The sequence below is a fragment of the Oryx dammah genome, unplaced genomic scaffold (assembly GCF_014754425.2).
Source record: "Oryx dammah isolate SB20612 unplaced genomic scaffold, SCBI_Odam_1.1 HiC_scaffold_15, whole genome shotgun sequence".
Lineage (NCBI taxonomy): Eukaryota > Metazoa > Chordata > Mammalia > Artiodactyla > Bovidae > Oryx > Oryx dammah.
In genome coordinates this window covers 25,943,360-25,961,248 of record NW_024070199.1, presented here as the reverse complement: position 1 = coordinate 25,961,248, position 17,889 = coordinate 25,943,360, and the positions used below count along the sequence as shown (strand labels likewise).

The 17,889-nt window shown below is 38.9% G+C and overlaps 1 protein-coding gene across 1 annotated transcript; it reads left to right on the top strand.

The window, feature by feature from the left end:
• Nucleotides 1-9,924: 9,924 nt before the first annotated feature.
• Nucleotides 9,925-10,857, top strand: LOC120874879 (olfactory receptor 148-like). Its single transcript, XM_040256560.1, has one exon. The coding sequence runs from the start codon at nucleotides 9,925-9,927 to the stop codon at nucleotides 10,855-10,857; it is 933 nt and encodes a 310-aa protein (XP_040112494.1).
• The last annotated feature ends 7,032 nt before the right edge of the window (nucleotides 10,858-17,889 follow it).

Genomic DNA, 17,889 nt, shown 5'->3' with positions numbered 1-17,889 from the left:
TTCTCCTCTGTATGGTACTCTGTTCCTACAGGAAGGACTAGAGCAAATCCAACACCGACATATTTCATATGAGAACATATTTCAATATGAAATATACCAACTACATCTTAGCTCATAGAGAAAACAATGGATAAATTTTTACAAAGATAGCAGATAGCACTTTTGCTTCATCATGGGGCTCTGAGGAGGAATGGTTGTTTCTCTTTTGTAGAACCTAAATCACCCAATAGAAAAGGATCAGCCAAATTAAAAAGAGGACTAAATTCATATAAAATCAGCTAAATAGACAAGAGGAGTAAATTTTATACTCTATTTTCTGTGGAATTAGGAAAGGTATACCCAAACTAGCTACTCTTGAGTTGGTAGCTACTCTAAGAATAAAGCCTCTCTTTCTCTCTCTTTCTCTCTCTTTTTTTTTTTGGTCTCTTTCTATTTTTCTCTAACACACAAGCCTATATAGACACCATAGAGACAGACAGAAATATACCCCACATACACACACACTTTCAAACATATAGATTTTGTCTCTTGATCATCAGAGTTTCCATGATAAATATAAGATCCTAAAGATTTCCCCGGTGGCACAGTCAGTAAAGAATCCGCCTGAAATACAAGAGATGTGGGGCTTGATCTCTAGGTCAAGAAGGTCCCCTGGAGGAGGGCATGGCAACCCACTTCATTATACTTGCCTGGAGAATCTCATGGACAGAAGAGCCTGAAGGGTTACAGTCCATGGGTTCGCAAAGAGTCGGACATGACTGAAGCGACTGAGCACACAAAGAAACCTTCATCCTTGATTGTGGAGAGAAAACTGCTTTCCTAAAGCTCTCTGGTCAGCCGTAGATGTGTCAAGACAGGAACCCAATACTGGTCCAGCATTAGTTGCAGCCAGATTCCTCCGTCCCACCCTAGACCATGCTCTCCTGTTTCTAAGTGAAATCTGGCACCAAACCTATGCACTGGTGGTCAGAATATCACTGCTTTCCTCAGCTCCTCTTATACAATGTTTATTTGTATTTATAAATTTTTATTTTATCTCCTTTCCCTCCAGGATTTTAAGCAATCCTCCTCCTTAGAAAGTGTGATCAAATCATCTCACAATGTATTTAGAGATGGCCCTGAAGGGTTCAATTTACTTAAATAGTAATGAACAGAACTAAACTATATCTATGGGAATTGAGTTCTTAAGACTGAATATTTATATCTGCTATAAAACAAACACAAATGTGCTTTTTAAAGTAAAGGATAATAGGTAGTCTGAAATCCGGAGAAGGCGATGGCACCCCACTCCAGTACTCTTGCCTGGAAAATCCCAGGGATGGAGGAGCCCGGTAGGCTGCAGTCCATGGGGTTGCTAGGAGTCGGACACGACTGAGCGACTTCACTTTCACTTTTCACTTTCATGCAGTGGAGATGGAAATGGCAACCCACTCCAGTGTTCTTGCCTGGAGAATCCCAGGGATGGGGGAGCCTGGTGGGCTGCGGTCTATGGGGTTGCACAGAGTCAGACACGACTGAAGCGACTTAGCAGCAGCAGCAGTCTGAAATCATTTTTATTTTTTCTAGGATTTCTATTATTCCAGGACTCATGCAGTATTTTTATTTTGTTTTGTTTGAGTGATCTGAGTAAACAATTACATATTCAAAGAGAAAAGGAATAAAATGAAGAAATGAAGAGAAATTTGGTTGGACACCTAGACCCCTCTAATAGAAGAGGACCATTTCTCCATGAATTTTGAAGATGCTAATGCCACAAAGAGTCATATCAGCATCACACTTCTATTATGGAGCATGGGATAAAACAGAGGTTTTCTTTTGTCGAAAATGTAGAGTTGTAAGGCTATGGTGTATAGAGAAAGCACTTTATTGACTTATAATTTTATGGAATTTTGCATTGTTTTTTTATAAAATGACACAAAGTTGGTTCCATAAGCCATGACAAAAGCTTATCTGCTTATGCTTAAGAAGTAAAACAAAACTATGACCATAAACACATTGTAATCACCCCAAAATTCCAAGCAATGAAAAACACTAATATTTTGCCAATTTTTGCTACTTACCAATCTTACAACTGGCGTGCTGTGATTCATGGGGTCGCAAAGAGTCAGACACGACTTAGAGACTGAACTGAACTGAACTAAATCTTACAACTAGGATTTGGATCATTAAGTAAAATTCAAAATTGAAAGAAACTGTCCATCTTTGATGAGTAGAGGGCTTCTTTTTCCCTTCATAGACAAAACCACAAGAGGAAAAGCTAGAGAAACATTGATTTTAAATAATATAACTTTAGATTGATTTGATATCTCAAGAGATATTGTTTTGGCCCTTGAATCCTTGTGGATGAGGATGTTCCACATTATGATAAATAATTAGTTTTTTTTTTTCCAAATGCCTATCTTTGCATTTGATGGACCATCATTCCATAAGACTTTTTACTTAGCCCAAAATTAAATTCCAAGTTAAATAACTATGACACTCTTGGGTAAAAAATTCCTTGTACTAGGAATGATTTCATTGTACTGTATTGGGTTTTGTTTTCTTTGATTTCTTCTTTAAATTCAAGGTGGAAAATGTGGGCTTTAAACCCCAAAAGGATAATTCTCTGGAGAGGTTCATTGTCTCTTTGATGACTCTTGCACTGTCTGGTGATTAGGGCCATCACAAAGAGAAGTGCTGGGGCTTCTTTGCTCTGGGAATGATTTGAGACTTACTTCTAGATAAACAGCTTGCTAATTAAGCTTCTCCCCTTTGGGACCTAGCAGACTGCAGATTCCTAGTCAAGAATGGATGATCTCTCACTTGGTCTGATTCAGAGACTTCCTCTCTTTTCAGAGATTTCTGCCTTTGTATCTTTTATCCTTTTCTTGTTGTTCAGTTGCTCATTCATGTCGGACTCTTTGTGACCCCATTCCCATAGCATGTCAGGTTTCCCTGTTCTTCATCATTTCCCGGAGCTTGCTCAAACTTACATCCATTAAGTTGGTGACACCATCCAACCATTTCGTCCTCTGTCATCCCCTCTTCCCCCTGCCTTCAGTCTTTTCCAGCATCAGGGTCTTTTCCAGTGAGTCAGCTCTTCACATTATGTGGCCAAAGAATTGGACTTCAGCTTCAGCATCAGACCTTCAAACGAATATGCAGGGTTGATTTCCTTTAGAATTGACTGGTTGGATCTCCTTGAAGTCCAAAGGACTCTCAAGAGTCTTCTCCAATCCTGCAGGTCAAAAGCATCAATTCTTCAGCATTCAGCCTTCTTTCTGGTCCAACTCTCACATCCATACATGACTACCGGAAAAACATAGCTTCGCATAAATGGACCTTTGTCAGCGAAGTAATGTCTTTGCTTTTCAATATATAGACAACTTATCCTTTCAAATTATAATGTAATTGTATATTTATTTACATGAAAACAGAAACATGAATGAAATAGTTGGGATAGAGAGCAACCATATACACAATTTAAATATATATTGTCATTAAAGTTGAAGATATATGAAAGTTGAATCTGAATGAACTCCAACAATACTTCTCAGCTCCTAAATCTGTGTTGCAATGACTGGTATTGAAAAAAAAAGATTAAAGCAGTTTAAATCTTTGCTGTATTTAAAACTTTAGTATAGCACATAACATAAAATTTTACTTAAAACACATGTGCACACACCCACATGCACATACCAATTCTTAAAATCTTACTCCATAAACAACAAAAACAAGAAATAACTTGATTAAAAAGAGTGTAAAGGGCTCATACGGACATTCTACAAAGAAAACACAACAAGCATATAAAAAGATGGTCAATATCACTAATCATTAGGGAAATTCCAATCAAATTCACCATAAGATATCACCTCACAACCAAAGGAAAAAAGAAAAGAAATGTGGAGGAAATGGAATCATTGTGCATTGTTGGTGGGAATTCTAAAATGGTATAGCCACAATGGAAAAATCAGTACTGAGATTCTTCAAAAAATTTAAAAATAAAATTACTGTATGATTCAGCAATTCTACTTCTGAGTATACACCTTAAAGGATCCTGAATATTCATATTTATAGAATGTTAACAGCAACATTATTCAAAATAAAAGGTAGCAGGTGGAAGTTGTTTAAGTGTCCATTGATGATGAATGGATAGTATGTGATGTATACATACATGGAACATTACTCAGACTTTAAAAGGGAAAGGGAATTGACACAGATGGATGCTTCCAGATGGATGAAACTTGAGATTGTGTTAAGTGATTTAAGAAGCCACAAAAGACAAATAATGTAGGAATCAAATTATATGAAGTTTTTATAGTAGTGAAAAGATAGAAAAAGAAGGTAGAATTGTGGTTGCCAGGGGCTGGGGAAGGGGAAGATAGGTAGCTGTTTAATGGATATAGAGTTTCCTTTTGCTATATGAAAAAGTTGCAAAGTTTGGTTGCACAATTGCATGAATATACTTAACATTATTGAATTGTATACATAAAATGGTTAAGGTGGTAAATTTGAGCTTTGTATTGCTTTTCACTATTTAAAATGAGGCTCATTTGTTATGGACATGTACACACTGCTCTATTTAAAATGGATAATCTTTTTTTAATATAAATTTATTTTTTTATTTTACTTTACAATACTGTATTGGTTTTGCCATACATCAACATGAATCTGCCACAGTTGTACACTTGTTCCCAATCCTGAACACCCCTCCCACCTCCCTCACCATACCATCTCTCTGGGTCATCCCAATGCACAAGCCCCAAGCATCCTGTATCCTGCATCAAACCTACACTGGTGATTCATTTCTTATATGACATTATACAGTAAGCCAGAAATAAAAACACCAATACAGTATACTGACACATATATATGGAATTTAGAAAGATGGTAACTATAACTCTGTATGCCAGACAGCAAAAGAGACACAGATGTGTAGAACAGTCTTTTGGACTCTGTGGGAGAGGGAGAGGGTGGGATGATTTGGGAGAATGGATTGAAACATGTATAATAAATATACATTTATTTATTTAAAAAATAAAATGAATAATCTACTGTATAGCACAGGGAACTCTGCTCAAAGTTATGTGGTAACCTGTATGGGAGGGAAATTTGGAGGAGAATGGATACATGTATATGTATGGCTGAGTCCCTTTGCTGTTCACCTGAAACTATCACAACATTGTTAATCAGCTATAATCCAATATAAAATAAATAAATAAAAAGAGCCTCCTTATCTGGCTCTCACATATCCTGGAATTTTTTAGTTTGCTAGTTCTCTTCTTTTTCTTATAACTTCATCTACTTTTGAACCCACTCTAATTACTGTTAAATAGTTGAATACCTCAGTTTGCTGTGGGCAGAGAAGAGTCTGAGAAATGCAACCTTAGGTAGGCTTCAGGCAGTCTGCCTGGAGTTATCATTTGTGTTCTTACTCCTTACCAGACAGAGTGTAATTCAATTGCTTTACATGTTATATCTCCTTTACCTGCAAAAAATGCTGAGATCACTTTACAGAAGGTGAAACAAGACTTAGGGATATTGGGTAGATTTCTGTAAATTATAGTTTGTGCATAGAATTAAGATTCCATCTCAAATCTTCATGCAGCTCTACTCAATATAGCATTTTTGCCAAAATTTTGAAAATAAACATATGACCTTCTACATACACACACCAAAACATCTTACCTCAGCTTTTTTTCCTTTCAATATCTCTGACATATGAGTGTTAGTCACTCAGTCGTTTCTGACTCTTCAATCCCATGGACTGTAGCCTGCTAGTCTCCTCTGTCCATGAAATTCTCCAGGCAAGAATCCTGGAATGGGTTGCCATTCTCTTCTCCAGATGTATGAGAGTATTCCCATATTATTTCTTATTCCTATCCTCAAACCCTGCAAACACTCCTCCTGTTTTTATCCCTTTTTTTTCTTCTACGAGTAAACTTACAAGTAAACAATTAAACTTCTATAAGTTACTCCATGTCTTTTCTACTTTTTATTTATTTATCTTTCCTAGCCCTAACTCTGAACACACTTTTATAGACCAAGGTCAATTCAGTGGTGTTTATTTCCTAATCAAAGGCATGTTTATCTTTTTTTATTTATACAGGCTGTACAGGTTTTTCAAGTAGGTCATCATGCTCCAAAGTATTAAAGATAATCAAAGATAAATAGGATGGTAGAATTATTAACATTTTTTACAAGTTTTTTTAAATAATTTTGGGTACTTATAGATTGAGGTCAGGAGGAGAAGGGGATGGCAGAGGATGAGAGTGTTGGATGGCATCACGGATTCAATGAACATCAGTTTGGGTAAACTCCGGGAGTTGGTGATGGACAGGGAGGCCTGGTGTGCTGCGGTTCATGGGGTTGCAAAGAGTAGGACACAACTGAGCAACTGATAGATTTATTTGGCTGTGCTGGGTCTTCATGGCTGCTCCAGCTTTTCTCTCATCATGGCTAGCAGGGGCTACTCTCTAATTACAGTGGTCAGGCTTCCCAAGATGGTGGCTTCTCTTGTTGCAGAGCATGCTCTCTAGGGAATGTGGGCTTGAGTAGCTGTGGTGCACTGTCTCAGTAGTTGTGACCCCTGGGCTCAAGAGCACTGACTCAGTAGCTGTGGTGCGCAGGCTTGGTTGCCTCACACCACGTGGAATCACTGGACCAGTGATCCAACCTTTTGTCTCCTGCATTGGCAGGCAGATTCTTTACCACTGAGCTACCAGAGAAGCCCTAGAATTATCAACTTTTACATTTATTTTTAGGGGCTTCCCTGGTGGCTCAGAGAGTAAAGCATCTGTCCACAGTGCAGGAGACCTGGGTTCGATCCCTGGGTTGGAAGGATCCCCGGGAGAAGAAAATGGCCACCCATTCCAGTATTCTTGCCTGGAGAATCCCATGGATGGAGGAGCCTTGTAGGCTATATCCACAGTGTCGCAAAGAGTCAGACACGACTGAGCGACTTCACTTTACTTCACTTCACCAGGGAAGTCTTAGAATTATCAACTTTTACATCTTTTTAGCATTAGTTAGATGTGCAACAAAAATAATGTTTACTTTTTAAATAGAAATTCTAGATGTACTTGGAATAATGTAACTACCTAAGTGCTCCTTAAACCCTGAAATCTGATGATCAGAAATTTTAGGGCCACAATTTCTAAAGAGAACAAATTCCAGTTCCTTCAGAGTAAACGCCATGATTTTGGGCAAATAAAGTTCTTAGATCCTAACTTTCCTTATCCATAGAAGACTTCATGAGAGTTTTAAAAGGTTTAAATAAGACTTTCAAGTACTCTTTTCCTTTCGGATAAACTCTAAGTTTGAGCAGAGGGGCTACAATTAACCACGCTGCCCTCCTTAAACTTTCTGACTCTTGGAAAATAATTAATGCCCTGCCTGATATGATTGGGACTCAGTGTTTGTGCAAATAAATGGATCCATATATACATAAATAAGCAAGTTAATGAATGTGTTCAATAAAAACTTTGAAATCTATCCCCCCAAATACTTATTGAATATTCTAGGCATTTAGACATTTGAACAGATATCAAGTACTAAAAGACACACACTTCAAGTTATAGCTAAATGTTCCTTGATTTATCAGCATGTTTCCTACCACTTCTCCCCTAACAACAGGCCTTTATCTCCCCTACACTTTGGAGAACTTTCAATCTCTATCCCACTGCACCCTGTACCCTGGCCACAGAGGCAGGCAGGTGATTCAGCCAAGGAAATCAGATTTGAATCTGGAGCTGAGGTTCCTAGAAACAATGGGCAGCTGAGGCTGAATCACCTGACGGCAGGGCCCTGAGGATGTGCCACAAGTTCTTACTGCTGAGGAGCTGCCCTAGTTCTAGCCTTCCATGAGCCTAGTTTTTCATCAATTCATTCATTTTCTGAGCTGACCCAGTTACTAGTCCTTGCAATAAATCAATCTTATTGACACAAATAGTAAAGCAATTATTTGATTAAAACAACACATACACATGAAAAAGCAGTAAATATATAAATGTACCTAGAAATACGTGATATATGTGCCAAATGGGGTCACAAAGAGTCGTACATGACAGAGCGACTGAACTGAACTGAACTGAATATCACTCTACTGAAGTATATTTTACAAAATTTATCATAAAAGATTTCCTGTTTAATCAGTTTCCTCCTCTCTCTTTATCTTTCTGTCCATTGCTAAGGGCTGATTATATTAATTGCTCCCTTGTTTAATAAGGTCCCTGACTTGTGGGATTAGTACCCAAAGGAAGACCAAGGTTACTAAAGCTTGTTTGAGAATCATTGCAGTTCCTAGAGTCAGAGAAGAAATTACTATAAGAAAGAAAACACACTGAGATTTTTGACATTCTATTTGAAAGTAATCAGAAAACAGCACTCTGGAGGTCTACCAGCAGACTGCAAAAGCTGATGGGAATTCAGCAGGACAGGACTGCTTCCTTCTCCTGCAGAAGGAGAGGAAAGCAACATTCAACTCAATAGCACCAGCCAGTTATGCTGCCTCGTAAGTGCCCAAATTTTATCCTTCATTTAAAAAATTACTCAGCCATTAAAAAGAATACATTTGAATCAGTTCTAATGAGGTGGATGAAACTGAAGCCTATTATACAGAGGGAAGTAAGCCAGAAAGAAAAACACCAATACAGTATACTAACGCATATATATGGAATTTAGAAAGATGGTAATGATAACCCAGTATGTGAGACAGCAAAAGAGACACAGATGTATAAAACAGTCTTTTGGACTCTGTGGGAGAGGAAGAGGGTGGGATGATTTGGGAGAATGACATTGAAACATGTATAATATCATATATGAAATGAATTGCCAGTCCAGGTTCGATGCATGATACTGGATGCTTGGGGCTGGTGCACTGGGACGACCCAGAGTGATGGTACGGGGAGGGAGGAGGGAAGGGGGTTCAGGATGGGGAACATGTGTATACCTGTGGTGGATTCGTGTTGATGTATGGCAAAACCAATACAATACTGTAAAGTAATTAACCTCTGATTAAAATAAATAAATTTATATTTTAAAAAAACAATAATTTGACTCTCACACTCTCCTTCTCAGTGTAATCACCAACATAAAAGTAAAGTAAAAATAAAAATAGAGCTAGAGCTAGATAGGGTCTTAGAATTCATGGGTTGATCTATGATTTGAAGACCTCACTGTGTTGGAAAAGTTAAAACAAGTTGAAAAAGATATGAGAAATATTTAAAAGAAGAAAATTGGAAAGGAGCCTCTACTATGCCTACCGCTTAGCTTCTCTGTTGTGTCTGACTCTTTGTGACCCCATGGACTGTAGCCCTCTAGGCTCCTCTGTCCATGGGATTCCCAGGCAAGAATACAAGAGTGGGTTGTCATTTCCTTCTTCAGGGAATCTTCTCAATCCAAGGACTGAACTCACTTCTCCTGCACTGCAGGCAGATTCTACACCACTGAGTCATGGGGAAAGCACTTACTAGACCCTCAATATTCTTGGAAGAATTTCCTATTCTTATTTTCAACATCATCTTTATATTTAAACAGAGGTGGTGGTGGTTGTTGTTCAGTTGCTAAATCCTGTCAAACTCTTTTGCCATCCCATGGACTGCAGCATTCTTGGCTCCTCTGTCTTCCACTAACTCCCAGAGTTTGCTCAAATCCAAGCATATTGAGTTGGTCATGCTATCTAACCATCTCATATTTTGCCCACTCCCTTATCCTTTTGCCTTCAATCTTTCCCAGCATCAAGGTCTTTTCCAAGGAGTCAGCTCTTCATTCAGGTGGCAAAGAATTGGACCTTCAGATTAGCAACAGTCCTTCCAATGAATATTCAGGGTTGATTTCCTTTAGGAGTGAATGGTGATGAATGTATCAGTATTGTATCTGTCACAGTCAGCCTTCACATTCATGCTTTCCTGTCTTTTGTCTCCCCTAGACCTTCCTCCCAAGAACATGAGGAACCACACAGAGCTGAATGAGTTCATCCTACTGGGAATACCTCAAACAGAGGGACTGGAGACTGTGCTCCTTGTCATCTTCTCCTTCATTTACCCCTTGACCCTGCTGGGAAATTTGCTCATCCTTCTAGCAATTGTCTCCTCCTCAACCCTTCACACTCCCATGTACTTCTTCTTGGGACTCCTCTCGATTTTGGACATGCTGTTCCCCTCTGTCACCTGTCCCAAGATGCTATTCTATCTCTCTGGCCAGAGCCGAGCCATATCTTATAAGGGATGTGCTGTTCAGCTCTTCTTCTATCATTTCCTGGGTTCTACGGAAGGCTGCCTCTATTCTGTGATGGCTTATGATCACTTTGTTGCCATCTGTCACCCACTGAGGTATATGCTCATCATGAGACCTGGAGTCTGTGTTGGTTTGGTCTTGGCTGCCTGGTTGCTAAGTTATCTTCATGCCACCATCCTGATAGCTTTTGTCTTTCAGCTACCCTATTGTGGCCCCAATAGAGTGAGCCACTTCTTCTGTGACATTCCTGCTGTCTTACCCCTGGCTTGTGCTGATAGCTCCCTGGCCCAGAGAGTGAGTTCCACTACTGTTGGCTTTCTGGTTTTAATGTTTTGGTTGTGTGTTTGTGCCTCCTACACACGCATTGGGATTGCCATTTTGAGGATCCGTTCAGCAGAGGGCAGGCAGAAAGCTTTCTATACTTGCAGTGCCCACCTCACTGCCATTCTTTGTGCCTTTGGACCTGTAATCATTGTCTATCTGCAGCCCACACCCAACCCCTTGCTAGGTGACACAGTGCAAATATTAAATAATACTGTCTCACCCATGCTGAACTCTTTAATTTATTCCTTAAGAAACAAGGAAGTGAAAAGATCCCTAAAAATGGTTTTCTACAATGTAGTATTTACTGCTTTGAAATAAATTGTGAATTTTGTAAAGGATTTTAGAAACTTCTTGTCTTTTAACATCATTCTCTATTTCTTTTCCTTTTTAAAACAATTTTTATTGGAATATAGTTGCTTTACAATGTGTTAGTTTCTTCTGCACCATAAAGCCATACCCAACCATATATCCCTTCTTTTTATTTCCTTCCCATTTATGTCACCACAGAGCATTGAGTAGAGTTCCCTATGCTACCCAGGAGATTCTCACTAGTTATCTGACTTACATATAGTATCAATAGTGTATATATGTCAGTCCCAATCTCCTATTTCACACTCCTGCTTTCAGGCTCAATATCCATACTTCTATTCTCTACTCATTAGACATACTTCTATTCTCTTCTATTCTCTGTGTCTCTACTTCTGTTTTGCAAATAAGATCATCTATTTCTTCTTTTTTGTTTTTATTTGTTTAACTTTTATTTTGTATTTCTAACTGGAGCATAGCCAGTTAGAAATCGTGTGATGGTTTCAGGTGAACAGCAAAGGGACTCAGCCATGCATATACATGTATCATTCTCTTCTAAACTTCCCTTCCTTTTAAATGAATAAATAGATAATAGAAAACACTTTTTCTAAAGCATTAGATTTTGTTTACCTAATAAGACTTTCTATCATTGTGTGTAAACTGTAGAGCCCCAACAGTAACTCTATAACTAATACTATCCTTGGAACCTTAACCCTAGGAAAGAAGTCCAAGAGGCATACCAAGGAGCTGAAGACAGGTTTCTTGTCCTTAGAATGAGCAGTCAGTGTTGCCTGGCTGCTCATAGTGAGAAATTGTGACAAGAAGGATCTTTAACAGCCATCTCTGTGTCAAACCACTCTTCATTCCTTTTTTTTTTTTTCCTCCATTTAGGATGTAATTTTTCCCCTTTTCTGCTATAAACATTTCACTTTCTCCATGTTGCTAATAGTTTTTATTACCATTGACAGAACATGATCTGTTTTCCAGGCTCTGTGATGAATGTTGCACAGATAGCATTTCATGTATTCTTCACATCATGATCACCCCCATAAAGTAGTTTTCATTTTGTAAACAGAACTTTGAAGATTAGAGACTTCAGATGAACCCAAGGTTGCACATTAAGTTGAAAACCAGGCCTGAAGCTCAGGTCTTGTTAATCACATAGCTCTTACCCCATGACTGCTCTAAAGGACCTACTTGGCAATTTACTCGTCCTCATTACTTCTCTCCAGGGTTCATGATACTCAGAGAGTGTTCAATAAATAACTGGTAATGCATGCACTGACACAGGTCGTGTTTACATATTGACTTTATTATTATCTCCACTAATTCTGTGCCACTAATTCTGTACCTCTCTGTACACGATGGCACTGAGTTATAGCAATAAGTATCTTGCCATTCATAACACATGCTTAGTTATGGTAAAGCCAGGTCTAGTCCCAGACCTCAGCTCCTACTGTCCCTTCTTCCTACTCTACCGTACTGACAACATCCCAGGTTACTCTCTAATGTAAAATGATTAGGGAAGCCCTCCTGTCCAGGTTGTTTGAAGAGAAGATGTCCTGATTACTGAGTTCAATTACCATACTTATCTGGTTCTCTCACCAAGTTACAGCTTCCAGCTTAGTCTCCAACAATATTTCAGTTGATAATTATTTCTCAGTTTTCTCCAGAATCCATGGAGAAAGAGGGGGTAATATTTACTGAAGATCCCACAGACACATCAGCTCTTAGTTTTCATGACATTTTAGTGATTTGTAGTTTCTGTATTCCACTTTTACTCTCAAAAGGTTCCAAGCTATTTAAAACCATTAAAGCAAAAAAAGTGAAAATTTTGGATAAAATGAATTGCTGCCATTACAAAAGGCCTGAGATAAAAGAACAAAATGAAGTTCACTTAAGCAGAGATAAATATGATAGTTCTACGGCCTTCTTAAAATGACTTGCAAAATCTAAGATCACCTAGAATTTTATTCCTGTGCTATAGGAGTGTAACCTAGACAAAATGCTGGATTTAAGTAGTATTAGTTCCAATGGCACCCCACTCCAGTACTCCTGACTGGAAAATCCTATGGACAGAGGAGCCTGGTGGACTGCAGTCCATGGGGTCACTAGGAGTCGGACTGAGCGACTTCACTTTTCACTTTCACGCATTGGAAAAGGAAATGGCAACCCACTCCAGTGTTCTTGCCTGGAGAATCCCAGAGATGGGGGAGCCTGGTGGGTTGCCCTCTATGGGGTCGCACAGAGTTGGACACGACTGAAGCGACTTAGCAGCAGCAGTAGCAGCAGTTCTCTGTCCACTTAATACTGGACACAGCTGGAAGAACCGTTATGCTCTAAGATCTGGTAAAGTCTGGAGACTGATTATGGACAGATACTTATCACACTAATACTTAAACTTGCTCAGTAGATGTCTTTACAATGGAAAATTCCATAACATTTGTCTTATTCACTATTATGCCCACAGGACAAGGCCCAGTGACCTAATAAGTATTGAGTTTGTTGAATGAATGAATGAATCGATACCACCTAGCCTGTCAAATTATGATGCAATTGTTTATTTATTTACATGAAAACAGAGTATATGCATATATGCATATGTGCTCAGTCCTGTCTGACTCTGCAACCTTGTGGACTGTAGCTTGCCAGACTGCTCAATCCATGGGATTTCTCAGGCAAGAGTACTGGAGTGGATTGCCATTTCCTTGGCAAAGGGTCTTCCAAACTCAGGGATCATACCCTCATCTCCTGTGTCTCTGGCATTGCAGAGGGATTCTTTACTGCTTGAGCCATCAAGGTCAAGTGAAATCAGAAACATGAGCGAAGTAATTGGGATACAAAACAACTGCATTAATTTTTAAAATATATTCTCTTTAATGTTGAAGATGTAAGAAAACCAATTCTGAATGAACTCCATCCACTTTTCTTGACTCTTAAATCAGTGTTTTGATGACTGGAATTGCAAAAATAAATAAACCAGTTTAAATATTTTATGTATCTAAAACTTTAGCATAGCACAAAACATAAAATTTTACTTATATGTGCACACACATACATGCAAACACCAATTATTAAAATCTTACTCCATCATCAACAACAAAAACAACTTGATTAAAAGGAGGGTAAAGATCTGAAATAGACATTCTGCAAAGCAGACAACAAGCATATGAAAAGACGTTTAATATCAGGGAAATGCAAGTCAATTTCCAAGGAAATGTCACCTACCATCCACTAAAATGGCATTCACTGACAAAAAAGGAAAAAGGGGGAAAAAAACAGTGAAATTAGAACCATTGTACACTGTGGGAACTGTAAAATGGGGCATTCACTATGGAAATAGTATGGAGATTCCTCAATTAAATTAACATTACCCTATGATTCAGCAATTCTACTTCTAATATACATCCAAAAGCATCCTGAGTATTCATGTTTATAACATGTTCATAGCAGCATTATTCACAATATGTAAGAGGTGAAAACTATTTTCATCCATTAATAATAGAAGGATAGTCAAAATGTGGTGTATACATACATAGAATATTACTCCCACTTTGAAAAGGAAGGAAATTGACATAGTTGGATGCTACTTGATGGATGAACCTTGAGAAGATTAAGTTAATTGAAATAAGCCACCACAAAAAGACAAATACTGCAGGATTCCAGCTATCTGAGGTTTTTGGAGTGGTTAAATGATAGAAAAAGAAGGTGAGAAGGTGGTTTCAGGGACTGGGGAGGGTAAGATAGGTAGTTTAATGAATATAGAGCTTCCTTTTACAAGATGAAAAAGTTCTGAAGTTTAGTTGCACAACAGCGTGAATATACTTAATACTACTGCACTATATACTTCAAATGGTAAAGATAGTAAATTTTATGCTTTGTAATCTTTGTGTGTGTGTGTGTGTGTGTGTGTGTGTGTGTGTGCATGCTCAGTCCTGGTCAACACTTTGCGATGTCATGGACTGGGGCCCTCCAGGCTCCTGGGTCCATAGAATTTCCCAGGGAAATATACTGGAGCAGGTTGCCATTTCCTACTCCAGGAGATCTTCCCGATACAGGGATTGAACCTGCATCTCCTGCACTGGTAGGTGGATGCTTTACCACTGCACCACCTGGGAAGCCCTTTTGTATGCTTTATCACTATTTAAAAATAAGGCTCCTTATCTAGTTCTAACATATCCTGTGATTTGTGAGTTTGTTAACTTCTCTCTCTTTTTTTTTTTTTTTTTTTGTAATTCCATCTACTGTTGAACCTCTCCAATCATGTTTAGTTGTTAAATGCCTCAGTTTCTAATACCTTAGATTCAAGGGATTAGATCTGAGAGTGCCGAGTGCCTGAAGAATTGTGGACAGAGGTTCATAACATTGTATTTGAGTCAGTGATCAAAACCATTCCCAAGAAGAAGAAATGCAAGTAGCAAAATGATTGCCTGAGTAGGCCTTACAAATAGCTGAGAAAAAGAGAGAAGTGAAAGGCAAAGGAGAAAGGGAAATGTACACCCTTTTGACTCCAGAGTTCCAGAGAATAACAAGAAGAGATAATAAGTAGTTCTTCAATGAGCAATGCAAGGAAGTAGAGGAAACAATAGAAAGGGGAAGGCTAGAGATCTACTGAAACTAATTGGGGATACCAGTTGCAAATTAGTATGTGTTATGTTGTTTATGGGATGTGTTATGTTGTGTTATGTTGTTATGCATTATGTTGCTGACTATAAAGAAAGCAGAGCACCGAAGAATTGATGCTTTTGAACTTTGGTGTTCAAGAAGACTCTTGAGAGGCCCTTGAACTTCAAGGAGATCAAACGAGTCAATCCTAAAGGAAACCAGCCCTGAATATTCATAAGAAGGACTGATGCTGAAGCTGAAACTCCAATACTTTGGTTACCTGATGGGAACAACTGACTCATTGGGAAAGACCCTGATGTTGGAAACGATTGAAGCCATGGGAAGAAGGGGAAGACAGAGGGTGAGATGGTTGGATGGCATCACCAACTCGATGGACATGAGTCTGAGCAAGCTCTCGGAGTTGGTGAAGGACAGGGAGGCCTGGTGTACTGCAGTCCATGAGGTCGCAAAGAGTCAGACCCAACTGAGCAACTGAACTGAACTGAACTGGTGTTGTTTATAAATCATGCCAAAACTAATTTTCAATGTTCTAATCTCAAAACCTGAGGTTCTATTATCCTCATTCTCATCTTGTTACTCTCCTTTGTTGGTTCCAATCTTCTGGGTGTTCCCAGGAGATACTCGAGAGGGAGGTTTACCTGATTAGGGATCCTTGGTGACTTAGATGGCAAAGAATCTGCCTGCAATGTGGGAGAGCCAGGTTCAATCCTTGGGTCAGGAGGATCTGCTGGAAAAAGGAATGGCAACCCACTCCAGTATTCTTGCCTGGAGAATTCCATGGGCAGAGGAGCCTGGAGGGCTACAGTCCATGAGGTCACAAAGAGTCGGACATGACTGAGTGACTAACACGTTCACTTTCACTTTCACTTCACTTTACCTGATTATTAGAATCTAAGTCCAGTTCTCAATGTACATTCAGGTACAGAACCGTAAATGCAAAAATGAAGTTCCGTCCTGATGTTTCAGATTAGGCTAAAGCAGGACGTTAATCCACATACTTTCCCAATAGCATTTCTCTGACCTTGTTACTATCTTTTCCCCTTTTCCTGACCAATGATCTCAAAGTTCTATAGTTCAAGCATCTTCCTTATTTGGCTCCCTTAATGTACTCTAGCTCCTCCAGCCACTCTCCCCATGATAGCCAGAATTTTCTCTTCATATGTCCTCTCTCCCCTAAATACTCAAGCACGTTGCTACTGAAAACCCTCTTAACTTTTCTTAAACCTCCTAATATGGAGATCAAAATCTTGACAGTGACCAAATGGACCTTAGTAATCACATGTTTTAAGGCCTCTCCAGTTTTGTCTCACAGTTCTTTTCCTCTCTTTCTCAAGTTTATCAACTGTGCTGTGCTCTCTTTCAGATCCTGTGCCCTTGTTGTTGCCTCTGCCTAGAATGCTTTCTCCCTTCCCTTCCCTACACTCTTAATCTCTCTTTGGATCTCAACTCAGATAACAGTTTCTCAGAAAAGTTCCCCTGGACCTTCAAGGAACACTACCTAGTTCTTCAAATAACAATAATAACAGATATTAATGTGGATACTTCTCCTTGGAAAAGATTGAGAGCAGGAGGAGAAGGTGGGGGACAGAGAATGAGATGGTTGGATGGTATCATCGACTCAACGAACATGAGTTTAGCAAACTCCAGGAGATAGTAAAGGACAGGGACGCCTGGAATGATGCAGTCCATGGGGTCACAAAGAGTCAGACACAACTGAGCAACTGAACAACAAATATTTATACACATGAAAGAGAAACATAATTTCTTTGAATACAAACACTCTCCCATTATAACTTTTGATACATTGAACTCTTCTTTCTAGCATTTACTGCATTAAATAATTATGACTTGCATGTATGATTATTTGATTAATGCCTTTCTGGGTCTAGACTGCAAGTGCTATGAGAGTTGAGACCACGACAATTTTTTCCTCATCAGAGCATAGCAATTTTGTACATCACAGCAGCTGTGAATAAATTTGGGAGAAATGAAACCGCTAATTTGTTCACATCACTTTCTCCTCTGTCAGCCTTTTCTTGTCTTTGCTTAGCTTCCTATCTAGTTTAGATTCTTTTGATCATTATTATAATTAGTTTTAAATCACTCAAATCCTCCTCTCCACCATGTCTTCCTGCCAAGTCTTTGGTTCACCCATGTGCATACTCCATTCTTCCACCTGTTCTGTTAAGCTTTCCTGGAGAAAAACCACAAGTCAAGCAGCAATAAATTAATCATCACCTACTTCAAGTGTTGCTGCACTCTTAGGACTTTTCTCTTTTTTTTATTTTACTTTACAATTCTGTATAGGTTTTCCCATACATTGACATGAATCCACCATGGGTGTATATGTGTTCCCAAACATTAACCCCCCTCCCACTCCCCTCCCCACATCTCTCTGGGTCATCCCCATGTACCAGC

Excerpts from the sequence above, each read along its gene's own strand:
- LOC120874879 (XM_040256560.1), top strand. The coding sequence starts at position 9,925 with ATGAGGAACCACACAGAGCTGAATGAGTTCATCCTACTGGGAATACCT.